At 39.3% G+C, this 15,823-nt stretch overlaps 1 protein-coding gene across 1 annotated transcript in view; it reads left to right on the forward strand.

Annotated features, from left to right (window-relative positions):
• Positions 1–15,823, forward strand: part of SLC9C2 (solute carrier family 9 member C2 (putative)) — a 77,535-nt gene that overhangs the window by 32,032 nt on the left and 29,680 nt on the right. The window contains exons 13-17 of the mRNA XM_053604348.1: positions 2,438–2,535; positions 3,511–3,630; positions 5,623–5,821; positions 6,774–6,962; positions 10,905–11,054. Of these exons, the coding sequence (XP_053460323.1) occupies positions 2,438–2,535; positions 3,511–3,630; positions 5,623–5,821; positions 6,774–6,962; positions 10,905–11,054 (756 nt within the window). The remainder of the gene's footprint in view (positions 1–2,437; positions 2,536–3,510; positions 3,631–5,622; positions 5,822–6,773; positions 6,963–10,904; positions 11,055–15,823) is intronic.

Below are 15,823 nucleotides of genomic sequence, written 5' to 3' on the forward strand. Positions count from 1 at the left end.
ACACCTGGCTATTTTTAGAGACAAGATCTCACTTTGCCTCAGGCTGGTCTTGAACTTGTGAGCTCAGGTGATCTACCTGCCTTGGCTTCCCAGAGTAGGATTATAGGTGTGAGCCACCATGCCCAGCCAATATTTCCATTCTCAGATTACAGTGACATACTAAAAGAGAGATGTGACTTCGCCACCTTCCTGCTTAAAGCCCTGCCTGACTCCTCAGAGCCTACAGTTTCAAATGGGAGCTCCAAAGCACATTTGCTCTGTGGGATGTTGATAGGGACCACGTGAAAAAAAGTCTCTGTGTTAATGGGGAAAAGAGAAAGAAAAAAAGTTTCTGTGCTCAAACTACTTTGGAAAATGCTAGTTTAAACAAAGTTAAACAGGTTCCTTTTGGAACTTCCTGTAGAACTTGTCAGAACTCCGAGAGGGAATATGGACTGCAATGCCTCCTTTTCTCCTTTTCCCTACCTGGTATGGGTTTTCAGGGATTGGGGTTTTCAGGTTTATCTCATAGGATGCGTCTATCACAGTCTGAGAAAAGCTTACCCAGGAGATTACATCGAAGCGCAATATTCAAGTTCTTTTGAAGTCTGACGCCTGCCTGCTTTTCTGACTGATTCTCTGCCCCAGGACCTGTCATTTACTCCACGCACTCAGCGTACTGTTTCCCGTCTCTGTGCACGCGCTGCAGACGCCACTCGTGGCTCACCTTCCTTGCTCTGCTCCGTGCTCTCCCAGGTCTTCACCTGGATAATCATGATCACCCTCAAAACTCAATAAAGTATCATCTCCTCCAATAATTTCTCTCTGACTCCATCTCCACGTTAAGTTTGATTGATGCCCTGTGCTTCATTTTATCCTCTTGAATTTCCTACAGTGTTTTATAATCATATGCATCTAACTTTTAACTTCCCCCACTAGACTGTGAGCTCCTTAAAGCCTTGGATTATACTTCCCTTGCTCTAACACAGGGCTTGGGACATTGTACCCATGAATAAATGTTTGTTTAAAGGATGAATAGGCTTAGCACCTGCAGCTCCAGCGGTTAAGGCACCAGCCACATACACCAGAGCCGGGGCTTACCAAACAACAATGACAGCTACAACCAAAAAATGGCCGGGTATTGTGGCAGGTGCCTGTAGTCCCAGCTACTTGGGAGGCTGAGGCAAGAGAATTGCTTGAGCCCAGGAGTTTGAGGTTGCTGTGAGCTGTGATGGCACAGCACTCTACCCAGGACGACAGCTTGAGACTCTGTCTCAAAAAAAGAAAATAAAGGATGAATAAATAAAAACACATTCCATCATATTAATAAATTATAATTTTCTTTAGCCAGACCTACTTCTGAATGGGCAGGGCTGGAAACACTACAAGTGTTAATAATTGCATTATACCTCAGGGATGAACTTCTGGGACACAACTTTTTTTATACTGGGCACCTTGCTGCAGCCATCATGGAGGCTTACACAATGGAGAAATCCATCAGGTGCCCTCAGATGAGGATAGTCTGGCTGCCACCGTGTCCTTTGAAAGGCAGCTTTTGGAGTTTGCATGTGTATTATCAAAGCCGTTATTGGTGGATCATTTTTCTGTCTCCTGGTAAAGGAGCTGATGAATGGATGGCCCTTGTCTTGACATATAAGTGGAGGGAATTCCCTCCTAGCTTGTAGTGACTGTCATTCTTAAATTGTAAAACTTGAGAAAATATGCTAAATGTAAGGTGGCGCTTGTGGCTCAGAGGAGTAGGGTGCCAGCCCCATATACCGGAGGTGGTGGGTTCAAACCCAGCCCCGGTCAAAAACCGCAAAAAAAAAAAAAAAAATGCTAAATGTAGTAGAGATTGGAGACAATATTTCTAAACAATGAATACTCTAAACAAGAGTATGTGATCTGTATGTGAGGAAGAAAGTTTAGGCAGTACTCCCAGGAGGTCACTCTAACCTCTGAGTTTAAAGTCAACAGCCTGCAAAAGATGTAATTTTTCTTCTTTTTTTTGGGGGGGAGGAGGATTAACACAAGGATACAATCTATCTTTCTCTTTTGATAGTTCTATATGAGGCTGAAATGATTTGTTACACTTTGTATTAACATTTTGCACTCTATTCTGCTATTGCACCTACTAAATACCACTTATATTACTGAAGCAAACTCTCTGAGTTTTGTAGAGTTTCATTTTGTATCTCTTGTAACATTCAGGACTATACTTTGTTGAAAATGAGTATTCAGTAAATATGGAATGTTGAACCAAATAAAATGTATCTCCTATTAGAGCATTCTTTTGAGATTCTCCAAGAGGGAATATTGAATGTAACATTTTCTTATCATAGTATATTTTCATATGTAGATTTCAGTAATAATAGGGAGGGCTATGTAAAGGTTAAGAAAAGTGTATTACGTTTATGTTTTGATCTTGTGTAATTTTTATGTAAAATTTTATGTTTAGAGTAGCTTTGAAAAACAGTGTACTGATGGAATCCTTGGAGCACAGGCAGCCCGCATATTAATTGGTGCAACCAAAAGCTTTTGCCCCATCCCAGGAAAGTGAGTGTCATACTTCTTTAATCGGTATTTCCAAAGTTGAATGGATAGATGATAGAGAATGAACAAACGAAATTAAACGTCCAGATTGATCAATCAATTATCAATCTTCTGTCTGTGCATTTGTCAATCCTTCCATCCATCCATATATATTTTCCATATTACTTATTTATATTTATTCCCCCTAAAATTTTATAGTCTTGGTGATATTAGGCGATCCGGAGGAAGATATGACTGCAGTGTAATTAGGTAAGAGATTAGAGAGTCCATAAAAAGGAATCTGTGTAGCTTCAATTACTATTACAATTAATTTGCCTTTATACTATATCCATTAAATTTATGAATAAGGGAGGTATAGAAGCCTAGAAGCTGCTATTAGACTGATCCCTGGGATGGAACAGGCTCTGGAGGAGCTGGAACCAGGAGTTGGAACTGACCCAACTGCTGGTGCTGATAAATGCAATTATGTCTGGGGGGCAAAGCTCAGTGTCAGGCATTTATTGATATTTGGCCACAATCCTGGAAAATATTAGATATGGATGGTCCAAGACATAGTCATGGGGCAACAGTGATCAGAGATCCTGGCTGGGTGACAGTTAATATTTCGGCAGCTGGGTGATCTATTTGGGAAATCTATCATCTGTTCCTGGGGTAAAGTCTGGGAAGGGCTTTCAGGGTCTTGGAGAGGCTTAGGCTAGGCAATCCATGACAAAAGGAGGCTTGATTCTAGAATTGGTCTAGAGAATCTCTACTTATGTTTTATCTTAGGTCAGGAGAGGTTGTAGGAAAAGGGGCAGCAGGAGTCTCATGCTGAAAATATTCCCCTATAACCATGTGGGGGATGGGTGGATGGATACAGAGGCTTGAGACTCAGCGTATTTAGTAGGTTCACATAGAGTATAACTTCTCCTTCTATATTATCCAAAGTGTAACACTTGCTTTTTATTTTAACACACACATATATTTTTTCTCTGTTAGATTCATGAGTATTTATGATGTTTCATCTTATGCAATAGCCAGAAGTTGGCTTATAAAGTTTAAAAACATTTTAACTTTCTTGGAATATCCTGAAGAAAACATACCTTTTATTTTGCCTGGGTAAGTATTGTGAACCTTTAATTGCAATATACTTGAAAATGTTGTCTGGGTGCAGTGGCTCACGCCTATAATCCTAGCACTCTGGGAGGCCGAGGCAGGTGGATTGCCTGAGCTCATGAGTTTGAAACCACCAAAGCCAGAGTGAGACCCCCCCCATCTCTAAAAATAGCCGGGTGTTGTGGTAGGTAGTCCCAGCAACTCTGGAGGCTGAGGCAAGATCTCTTGAGCCCAAGAGTTTGAGGTTGCTGTGACACCAGAGCAGCCTACTGAGGGCAACAAAATGAGACTTTGTCTCAAAAAAAAAAAAAGAAAGAAAAGAAAGAAAAAAAGAATAAAAGAAAATGTGACTATTTCTACCTTGTCACAATAGATTACCTTGATTTTCCCTATTAAAAAAAAAAAAAAACCTGGGCAGGACCTGTGGCTCAAAGAAGTAGGGTGCCGGCCCCATATGCTGGAGGCTCCATATGCCGAAAGTGGCGGGTTCAAACTCAGCCCTGGCCAAAAACTGCAAAAAACCCAACAACAACAAAAAAACCCCTAAGATTATGATTAAGTCTTATGGATTGAATGGGAATGAGCAGAGGGCTTGCTTCTTTTTATTCATTCTGTTTAGCAACTTCATTGACATCTCTCTTAGAGAGTGAGGCAAAAGAAGAAAAGGTTGGTCATAATTGGATTCTTCAAGTTTTATTTGCCACATCTTAGGGTCATACTGTATACTGGGCTGCCTACACATTCTGGGTGTAACACATAACAAGGGTGAGGAATATCTAACTGGTGGGCTAGATCTAATTCTGTTTTAAGTTCATCTGTGCCGGATGAAATAGAACTATGGGCGGTTCTATTAATGTCCATAATTAGAAATATCAAAAAACGGTCTTATGAATAGCTATAACAAATTTCCCCAAATACTACAAAATACAGATTTTACTTAACATGAGTAGACTCTTTATATTGTTTTATGAATTGTGACCTTGCATACTTTTTATAGCAAAGAGACAAGGTTTTAATAGAAGATGTCAAAACAAGAACATACCAGTAGTGTTAATGCTGCTAAATGTTATTTATTTATTTGTTTATTTATTTATTTAGAGACAGAGTCTCACTCTGTCACCCTGGATAGAGTGCCATGGTGTCATAGCTCACAGCAAGCTCAAATTCTTGGGCTCAAGAGATCCTCTTGCCTCAGCCTCCAGAATAGCTGGTCCCACCACAACACCAGGCTAGTTTTTTCTATTTTTAGTAGAGATGGGGTCTCCCTCTTGCTCAGATTGGTCTCAATCTACCTGGATTGAAAAGTTTTAAGAAATTATGTCATGATAATTATTGAATAGAATATATTTTCCCATTCTTAATTTTCTTTCTTTTTTTTGAGACAGAGTCTCACTTTGTTGTCCTTGATAGAGTGCTGTGGTGTCACAGCTCGCAGCAACCTCAAACTCTTGGGTTTAAGTGATTCTCTTGCCTCAGCCTCTCAAGTGGCTGGGACTACTGGCATCTGCCATAATGCCTGGCTAGTTTTAGAGATGAGGTCTTGCTTTGGCTCAGGCTGGTCTTGAACCTGTGAGCTCAGGCAATCCACCCTCCTAGTCCTCCCAGAATGCTAAGATTAGAGGCGTGAGCCACCATGCCCAGCCCCTTTCTTAATGTTCGACAATGCTAATGTGTAATCCATTTTCCCTTAAATCTGTTATTGATTTTGATTTGTGAATCTTTGTATTGTTTCCTAGGTATTATAGCCTAAGTTTAAAAAAAAGTATACCACCCCTGATGTAGAGTAATAAGAACCATATTTTTTATCTGTCTTCATTATCATTTTTGTATATAGAAAGCATGCTTTTAATTTTGCTTGCTATTGTTCTATATTATTTATAATCTTTATCCACCTTATTTTGATGATTTGTTTGAAAAAAAAAAAAGTTGAACTTCAGTTCTTAGTTGTTATACTTTTAAGTGATCTGACATTTTATTTGATCTTGTTTTTTTCAGGAGTAATAAATTTCTGATTTTTATATATCACATTGTATTTTCTGAAGAATTTAAATATGCAGGATATATTATGTCTGTGTTGTATATTTATCCTATGATAATACATCTGTGGCCAATGGCAAGAGAGTTAAATGTGTCAGCACTGATATCACTAAACTACTATTTTATATTTTTATATGTATTGCAAGCAGCATTGAAGGTACTGTTTAAAATAGAAATGTATTCTATGGAAAGAACATTCAGATATTTTGAATCTCTTTTTGTTATCATATTGAAATACCTTGATACCAGGAGCCATTTGCTATAATAGCTGATGAGATCATGGAATTTTAGTAACCTTTTTGAATTTTCCGAGTTTAATAACAAAATCAGTATGATAGATCATGAAAGTAGAGAAAATCCAGACATGGGGCGGCACCTGTGGCTCAAAGGGGTGGGGCGCCGACCCCATATGCCGGAGGTGGTGGGTTCAAACCTAGCCCCGGCCAGAAACTGCAAAAAAAAAAAAAAAAAGAAAATCCAGACATGGCTTTGTGCCTGTAGCTCAATGGCTAAGGCATTGGCCACATATACTGGGGCTGGTGGGTTCCAACCCGGCCTGAGGCCCTGCCAAACAACAATGACAACTACCATGACTATCACCACCACCACCACCACAACACCAGGCTAGTTTTTTCTATTTTTAGTAGAGATGGGGTTTCCCTCTTGCTCAGATCCAGGGTTTCCCTGGATCTTTCTGTAATGATGCAAGAAATACATAAGTGAATAAAATCAAATAGGTTGGCTAGGTCTTTGGTCCTCTTCACAATGTGAGAACTACTTCTTAGGATAAACACTTCAAAGATGACTTATCAGCACTATTCTTTCCACGTTTTAGTATTAATAGTATTGAAATGAACCTCTTGTTAATTTTTAATGCTTGTTTTTGGCATTCCAACTTCACTATAGATTATACATTTTTAACCAAATGATAATTTTGGATGTTGGAGATTAAAAAGAATTTGGGGGTGCTTCCAAAGGAATAACTTAAAGCTCAACTTTTAGAATATAGCTTATTTGTAATTGAGGACTTAATTTCATCAACTTCTCCTCCACCTAACTGTATAGGTGCTATGAAATGACGTATAATCTATTTTTTTTCCCCCAAACAGATAGTAATTTTGAAAAGGAAATATTTTCAACAACATTGGAATACTTTGGAATTTTTAATTATGACTATTGGAATCATTGATGTCTTTTGCCTATACTTTGTCAGACTGAGACCAGACAACATGGTTCTTATTCAGTTTACAGTAGTAATAGGATATTTTAGAATAATTAGGTTTCTCCCTTTGTTCAAGGTAAGACTTCACATTTTTAAATATTAGGGTTCGTTTCCTGCATTGTTTGCTAAAAGGAAACCTCATTGTTCTGAAAGAAAAGAGGGAAGGGGTCTTTTTTCTGGAATAGAAATAGGATGGAACTCTCCTAGTAAGACTGCTTGGTTCACTCCTTTAGCTCCTTTGTGTCACCACTCAAATTTCACCTTGTCACAGAGGCCTCCCTGACCACCCTATGTAAAATGGCAACTGGCCTCCACACCCCCAGATTTCTACTCCATCCTCCTGATGCCCCTCCACCTGCTATTAAGGGCTATTTTCCTCCACATAGCCCTTATCGCCTATTTACTCTATATTGTATGTACTCTCGCGGGGTAGGGAGCTTTGTTTTGGTCATTGATGTAACCTACGGCTCTAGAAGAGTGTCTGGTATAGAACAAGTACTTCATATATATATTTTGAGTGAATGAATGAAAATCTTGGTACCACTAGAAGCAGTTTCACCGCAAAACAAGTCCTTTGGGGTCAGAAAAATTTGTTCATGTCACCTGAACTGTGCAGAGACAAAAAATATTTTCTCCATATTGCCACAGTCACATAACATATTGCCTGGCCTTCAATTTCCTTACCAATTACTATTCCTTCTTTCCGTGGCTCTGATTTTGATTCTGAAGGCGTGTTTTTCTTTTTCAGTCTCAACTCTTATACCTGCTGTCTCTCTTTCCAATGGAGTTGCCTTATATAAGCTTTTAACTTGGGAGCTTTGTATGTTTCACTTGTCACTCTATTTTGTTGTTGTTAATTATCATTACATCAAATCAGCCTATTAGTATGCGCTGATGTTATAGAGACTTAACATTTTTTAAAAATTGCTGTAAAGCCTGATGGCAGAATGCACACATTCGAGTCCTCCACCTAGTCCCTATACTCCCTACAGTTTATTTATTTATTTAATTTTATTTTAATGAGACAGAGTCTCACTCTGTCACCCTTGGTAGTGCCCTGGGATCTTCATAGCTCACAGCAACTTCAGACTCCTGGACTCAAGTGATCCTCCTGCCTCAGCCTCCAAAGTAGCTGGGACTGTAGCATATGTCACCACACCTGGCTAGTTTTTCCATTTTTAGTAGAGACAGAGTCTCGCTCTTGCTCAGGCTGTTCTCAAACTCCTGAGCTCAAGCAATCCACCCACTTTGGCCTCCCAGAGTGCTAGGATTATAGGTGTGAGCCACTGTGCCTGGCCATTTTATTTTATTTTTATTTTCAAAATATTGGAGAGTAAGCATGTTTTTGTCACACAGATAGCTTTTATAATGTTTGACTTAGGCCGGTCTATAAACATGCCCATTACCCGAGTAGTGTTTAGGTACCTATTAGGTAGGTTTTAACCCCTCTTCTCCTCCCCTCTCTTGTATTTCCAGTGATTTTTACTTTTTTTCTGTGCCCATCAATTAGTTCTAAATTATGAGAGAGTACATGTGGCATTTGTTTTTGTATTCTTGAGACACTTCACTTAGGACAATGTTCTCCAGTTCTGTCCAAATTGCTGCAAAGGACATTCTTCCTTTTCACTCATACAATTTAACAGTGATCTTTATGGCAGAATTGTTTGTATATCCAGCTTGTGCGTATAGACTGTCTTTTTCGTTCCTTCCTTTATTCTATACGGGTATAATTAAACCTTGGAGCTCATAAGTAAACCTGCTTTAAAGGGTAATTTTGATTCTATATGATTTTTGCCCAGTGAGCCAAGTTCAGAGCGAAGTGCTCATGTGAGGTGCAACCTGTCAGAACACGAACTTCTCTACAAATCAGAATGTGCAGAGCAGGGCTAAACTTTAAAGTGGAGGGTAGAACTTTCTTTTGGTAATCGGTGCTTACACAGAGATCTTACGCTAAAAAATGTTAAATAATTATTTTAGAAGTAATAAATACCTTGTGAAAAATGCTTAAAATGAAACAAAAAAATGTAAAGAATGTATTACTATAGCAGCCCAGTCTATTTCGATTGTGGCCGGCAATGTTCTGAACCAGCTGCCCCTTTGTCTAGCATACCCTGACAAATCTCAATGAAGGATATTAGAGGAATTAATATTATTATGGTTCACTTTTTTATGAACCATAAAATAATATGAACAGTTACTATTTTCCAGCAACTGTGGATAACTAGATAATATACTAAATTATTATAGTAGCCATATGAGGTGGGTGTTGCCACTCTGTAAAGTTAGGTGCCCTCACAGCCAGTCTCAGCACATTGCAACTTTCAAAAGAAACAAATCCGCATGGGAAAACTTGAAAAGATATTGGATACCTTACTCAAGGTGAGTGGTTCTCAACCTGTGGGTTGCGACCCCTTTGTAACAATGAAAATACATCAAGGCATTAGGAAGGTTGAGAACCACTGCTGTAGGTGATTTAAGGGGTAGGGTAGTTCAGGGGATATCAGTGCATCGTGAGGTAAAACTTTGAAAAAAATCTTCTTTTTTAGATTTTTTTTAAATTTTGGATTAATACGAGGGTACACATGATTAGGTTACATTGTCTGTGTTTGTTAGGAAAAGTCCGAGTTGCATTTGAGTCCTTTACCCAGGTGGTGCTCCATCTACCCCTACATTGTACCTTTCAGGTGGGAGATCACTGAGCCCTCCACCCTGCTGCCCCCACTTGAGCTTAATTGTGTTTTTCTCTCATGTGGACCTGCAGTTGTTCTTACACTAGCTTCAAATTAGTATTGAGTACATGGGATGCTTCTTTTTCCATTCTTGAGATACTCTACTAAGGAGAATGTTCTCCAAATCCATCCAGGTAAATACAAAAGATGTAAAATCTCCACCTTTTTATGGCTGAGTAGTATTCCATGGTATACACATACCACAGATGATTAATCCATCATGGGTTGATAGGCACTTGGGTGGTTTCCACATCTTGGAGATTGTAAATTGAACTGCTATAAACATTCATGTGCAAATGTCCTTATGGTAAAATGATTTTTTTTTTCTTCTGGGTAGATACCTAGAAATGGGATGGCGGGATCAAATGGAAGGTCTACTTTTAGGTCTTTGAGGATTCTCCATATTTCTGAAAAAATCCTCTTTAAACATCTCTCCCTTTGCCTAACATTCTGCAAGTAGACATGGCAGTTAACCAATGTCTCCCTTCTCTGCTCTTGTAATTCCTTCACTAAGTGCCACCTTCCTTTTCACTTTTTTCTGCCTCCTTACCTAGTCCCTCACCATCTGCCCCTGTACACAGCTTTCCCTCTGTGTGAGTCACTGCATAGCTTTTCAGGAGCAGTGTCATTGGAAGTCGTTACATATTATTTTCCTCATCTCACATGTGAAGAAACTAAGTCATCAAGGACGCTAAGTAACTTGCACAAGGGTCCAGAGCTGGTGAATAGGAGAGCTGGGATTTGAACTCTGGAGGTTTATATTTAAAATCTCATTCCCTTAAGTTACTACACTACCCTGCTTCCGTTTATGATTAGAGAGATGGGAGCTAAGCGGGATCTTAGCTACTTAAAGTTCCTTATCTTACAAGTGAAGAAACTAAGGGGTAGGGAGATGATTTATTCAGTTAGCAACTATTACCAAGGTTGCAGTATCACCTGAAATCTGGGAATACAGAGAAAGAGGGGAAAGAAAGGCTGTGCTAGAGATGTGCCCCTAAAGCTAACAAAGTCAGTTATTCATTTAGCTTTGATTTCTTCAGGGAGTGGATCTCAAACCTGAGCATAGAAGCTCCTAGAGGATGAGTCAAAACACTGATTGCTGCCCCCCCACCCCCGGCCCCAGCACTCCAGAGCTGATTCAGCAGATCTGGGGGTGGGGCCCAGGTTTTGCATTTCTAAGGAGTTTCTATGTGCTGCTGTCTAGAGAAGACACTTTGAGAGCGTCTGCTTTAGAGGGTGCTTTGTGTCATCAAGTTTACAGGCTTCCCCCCCCCCCCGCATTATTCCAGGTAATAATACCAATGCTGGTAGAAGTTGTGGATGTGCAGATCAAAAAGCGCCTCAGCTTGATGTATAGTATTACAAAAGGCTATGTCAAAAGTCAAGAAGACGCCAAACTTTTAGTGAAACAAGTTTCTAGCCGTGAGTCAATATACCAGGTGAGAAATACGCACTGGTCATTTGGGGGGAAGACCACAACACTTAGGTGCATTACTTTAAGAGCATTTCTACATGTATTCGGCCACACTGACATATTCCAACAGTTGAAAGGGATTTAATTGTTTGTTACATATAAGAGGTGCTGGGCCCCTCATACCTGTAATCCCAGCAAGTGGAAAGCGGAGGCAGGTGGATTGCGTGAGCTCACAGGTCCATGACCAGTATGAGCCAGAGTGAGACCCTGTCTCTAAAAAATAGCCAGGCATTGTTGTGGGCACCTACAGTCCCAGCTACTTGAGAGGCTGAGGCAAGAGGATCACTTGAATCCAAGAGTTGGAGGTTGCTGTGAGCTAAGACGCCAAACCACTCTACCAAGTGAAACTCTGTCTCAAAAAAAAAGTGCTTCAGGGGAGAGCAGTCTCTGATCTTTACGTTTCAGCTAATATCAAACTTATTTATTATCTTCATAACAGAAAATACATGATTTACATATGTACATATTATACAGAGTGAGTAGTGAGTCCCTCTGGCTTTGTAACATTCTGAAAGATAGGAAAAGGCTTTATGCAGGAGTTGAGACTTGAATGAGGCTTCAAAGAAAGCTTAGGTCCTGAGTGGAGAGAAAAAAGGAAAAGCAAACAAAGATTTGACAATGAAAACTTGAAATCCTGGTACTATGCAGTCGGTGAATATTTATTTTTCAACATTCAAGACCTTCCTCATTGTCAGGCAGTAAGTATCACCTGGGAGCCGGGCGATGGAGTGAATCCCCTCCTAATCAGGCTCCCTCATCCCAGTCTGTGCACTCCAGGCTGCTCTCTGCAATTTAGTAGTGTTCCTAAAAGGGCTATTTTACACTTCATATGTCCTTTCTGCTTAAGAATATTCAGTGGCTCTGCGTGGCTTAAAGGGTAAGGCCTTTGAATGTAAATACTACATAATCATCTACAATTTTACAACTTGAAAATAATGTCAGAAAAAGAAGTAAAACTATCCCTTCCAGCTCTTTATCACTACCCAGAGAGATCCCTAGTAACAATTCTTGTGTTAAATTCTTACTGCTTACCATAATTTTAATATATACTTACCTTTTTTTTTTTTTTTTTCTTCTTGGTAGACACGAAGTCTTGCTATGTTGCCCAGGCTGGTGTTGCGCTCCTGGCCTCTAGCCATCCACCCACTTTGGCTTCCCAAAGTGCTGGGATTACAGTCATGAGCCATCATGCCTGGAGTACACATGCATGCACTTAATTTTTGATTTATTATCTCTCAACAGTCTTTATTTTCTCCGTCATGAAGTATAAGGAGATTAGAAGAACATGCCTCTCCTTTAATCTTTTCTTTTCCTGCCTGTCTTAACAGAGCTATTATTCTTACAGGGAGAAGGTTTATAACATTTACATTCTGTTTTGTAAGTATAATTAAGTCTTCATTCTTTTTAATAAGTGACTCTTATTATGGAATACAACTTTTAATTTGTTATGATTATGTAAGTAGTATTCACCCTAGAACCTGTCATTCAGTTCATAACAAAGGAAATATGACCAGATGTGATTATAATTTGCTACTGGAAGGAGATTCTTTAAATGAAACATTCAGGCCTTTTCCTTCATGGAGACAAAGGAGGCCTGTCCGTTGTCTATGGTGAATTTACCTTTCTCTGTAAACCTGTATCTTTCTCTTGTTCTGTAAATCTACCTTTCTCTTCCTCACCTGTAAGGTAGGAATAATAAATTCCGACCTTATTTTGGAATAAATAGATTTAGGCATTAAAAAAATAAATGAAACATTCAAATGGAGTAAGGAATTTTTTTTCTATCTTTTCTTTCTTTTGGTCATATTCTTTAGCTGCTCTTTCTTGAATCCCATGTGAACCTCCTTTTATTTTCCATTTGATTTATTGCAGTGTTTTTCAACCTTTTTAATCTCATGATACACTTGAACCTATAGTTAAACTTCTATGGCACACTTAAATTATGTTGATCAAAAAAAGCAGTTAAAAAAAAGGGTATAGTAACTGTGCTTTAAACTTCTTTTGAGAATAATTGAATTAATGATCTTTAAAAACTTTTGCAGCACATCTAAGCTGCTCTCATGGTACAGCAGTTGAAAATCACTGATTTATTGTGTTGAATTATGCCTGTAATTTTTTATAGGACACACAGAGTTAGAGTTCTAAAATTATTTTATTTTGGTCTCATAATTAATAGTTTGACTCTCAAAAACCATTTCTTTGCTCAAACTTGAAGATGTTTCCCCTCTTCAGCGTTGCCAATATGTCTGATTTTACTTTTTTTCTCTCTTTGGAGGTTTTTAACATTTTCTTTTAATCTTTGGAATTCTGGAATTTCACCAGGATATGTATAGGTGTGATTTAAAGACACTTTTTCTCATATAGTACTTGGTGGGATCTACAGTCTGAATATTCCTATCTTTCTTCTCCTTGTTTGTGTTTTCTCCTAGCACTCTTTTAAACACATTTTTGAATTTTTAGAGTTAGTCCCTGTTTCAACTTTGCTCACAACTTTCAACTCTCTGTTCTTTGCAACGAGAATCCCTTAACTTGGTTACTAATTCAATCTAGAGTTGTTCATTCTGCTGTTCACTCCATGTATGAAATCATCTTTTTTTTTTTTTTTTTTTTTGGTAATCACTTTTTGATCTCCTTGTCTCGAATCTATTTAAGATTCTCTACTTTGCGTGTTAATTCTGTTTGCTTGGAGTTTGTTCTCCCATTTCTTGTGTTGGGTTTCTGTCTTTCACTGTGTCCCCCACTTCCCTAATGTTTGGTGATTTGGGTTATATTACCATACATGTAAATAAAGGTCTAAAATGAACAGTATTGTAGTTGAAAGATGTTTTCTCAGCCCAAGTGAGACTCCTGATTTCTTTTTTATATTTTAATTTTTAATTTTCCCTCTCTCTCTTTTTTTATTATTGTTTGGGATTCACCGAGGGTACAAATAATTAGGTTACAAGGATTGCATTCATTAGCTAAAGTCCCTCTTATAATTGTGTCCCGCCCCCAAGAGGAGAGTCCTAATTTCTAACTTGATGATGAACTTGAATCCTGGTTAACTAAAGCCCTAGACACAGTGATTGGACAGGCTAGAGGTTGTGTCTTCTGGTCGTGGCACCTACTGTTTGTGATGGCAATTTGTTAGCCACGAATGAGAGGCTCTTTCCTCATTGAAGTCAGAAGAGGAAAGGAGGCTATGAAGATACCTACCTTTACTGGATTGCACATTAATGTACAACAATTCTATCCTGTTCATTTACTTTGAAGAATGGAGAAGAAAAGTGGAAGAACTACTGAAAGTCTAGGTTAATCTGCATCAGAAAGATTGTAGGAGAAGAGGTTTCAGAAGCAAGAAGAAAAGAAAAGGAAAAACAAGAGCCAGTGAGGGGAGGAGTTAAGAATGTGCTTTGAGGACTTTGGGAGAAGACGTGGAAATTTACTGGCGTTGCCCTGATGTGTAAGAGATAAAATAAATTTCCTGCAGCATTTTTAAAGGAGACTTAAGGTAAAGGTTTGAATGCCTCTTTGAAATGTGTTTAGTTATCAAACTGGTGTTTATTCTGAAAGTGACTTGGTTCTGGAAACTGGCCTGTGGCAGCTCACCTTTAGAGAAGTAAATGTAGGTATGTCCTTGCTTTCATGATTGTACTGTCTTTGCAGGCAGGAGCTGGATCCTATGCTCTCCTGGGCAATGTCACTCTAGAGCAGCCTTACAGTGTTGTTGTTAGTTTAGTTTGGTACCAAAGAGGTTTAGCTGCCGTCTATGCACCAATGCAAGCAGGGCTGGACCATAGTATGTCAGTGCCATGGACAGGCTAGTAATTTGGCACCTTCCCAATATTGATTCAATGTTATTAAGTGAGAAGACACAATTTAATAAAAATTGTACACCTCATTCTTTTTTTTTTTTTTGTAGAGACAGAGTCTCACTTTATGGCCCTCGGTAGAGTGCCGTGGCCTCACACAGCTCACAGCAACCTCCAACTCCTGGGCTTAAGCGATTCTCTTGCCTCAGCCTCCCGAGTAGCTGGGACTACAGGCAGCCGCCACAACGCCCGGCTATTTTTTGGTTGCAGTTTGGCCGGGGCCGGGTTTGAACCCGCCACCCTCAGTATATGGGGCCGGCGCCCTACCGACTGAGCCACAGGCGCCGCCCTACACCTCATTCTTATATTCAAAATAAGAGATTTATTAGATGTGATATCTATCTAAACCAAAACAAAAAACTGAAAAAGGCAATAAAAACTTTGTTTAACAAACCAGTTCTTCCCTGTCAAAAGCACTCTGCCATGCATTATTTGGGTACAGCGCTTCAGACATCTATACCAGAACTGTCAGATGTTTGGTCTCAGAACTGTTGCTGTGGCCAAGTGCAAGCTCCCCAGAAGACTCAGTTTCATGAGGAACAGTGCCTGGGGTATAGTGGGCATCCAGCAATACCTGTTGTATGATTAATTGGGCAAAGATTGTTTAGCCCCGGACTGGCGTTACTTCTTCAGTTTTGTAAGCAGTTATCTGCAGGAAACATACACTAATCAATAGCACATTTTCTCGTTATTCCACTTGCTTTTGTGCTCCTCATAGACTGGCTCCCAAAATAGCTGCTCATTTGGCTCATTCCCAAGTCAGGCTCTGTCTATGAGAATTTTCCTTGGAACACAATGGAATATATACTAATCTTTTCTGAGAACCATTAGGCACTGCAGGTATGCGAGCTACTGACTATATAATGTGCATTGCAATTCAGGT

Source organism: Nycticebus coucang, chromosome 10 (genome assembly GCF_027406575.1).
Source record: "Nycticebus coucang isolate mNycCou1 chromosome 10, mNycCou1.pri, whole genome shotgun sequence".
NCBI classification, from domain to species: domain Eukaryota; kingdom Metazoa; phylum Chordata; class Mammalia; order Primates; family Lorisidae; genus Nycticebus; species Nycticebus coucang.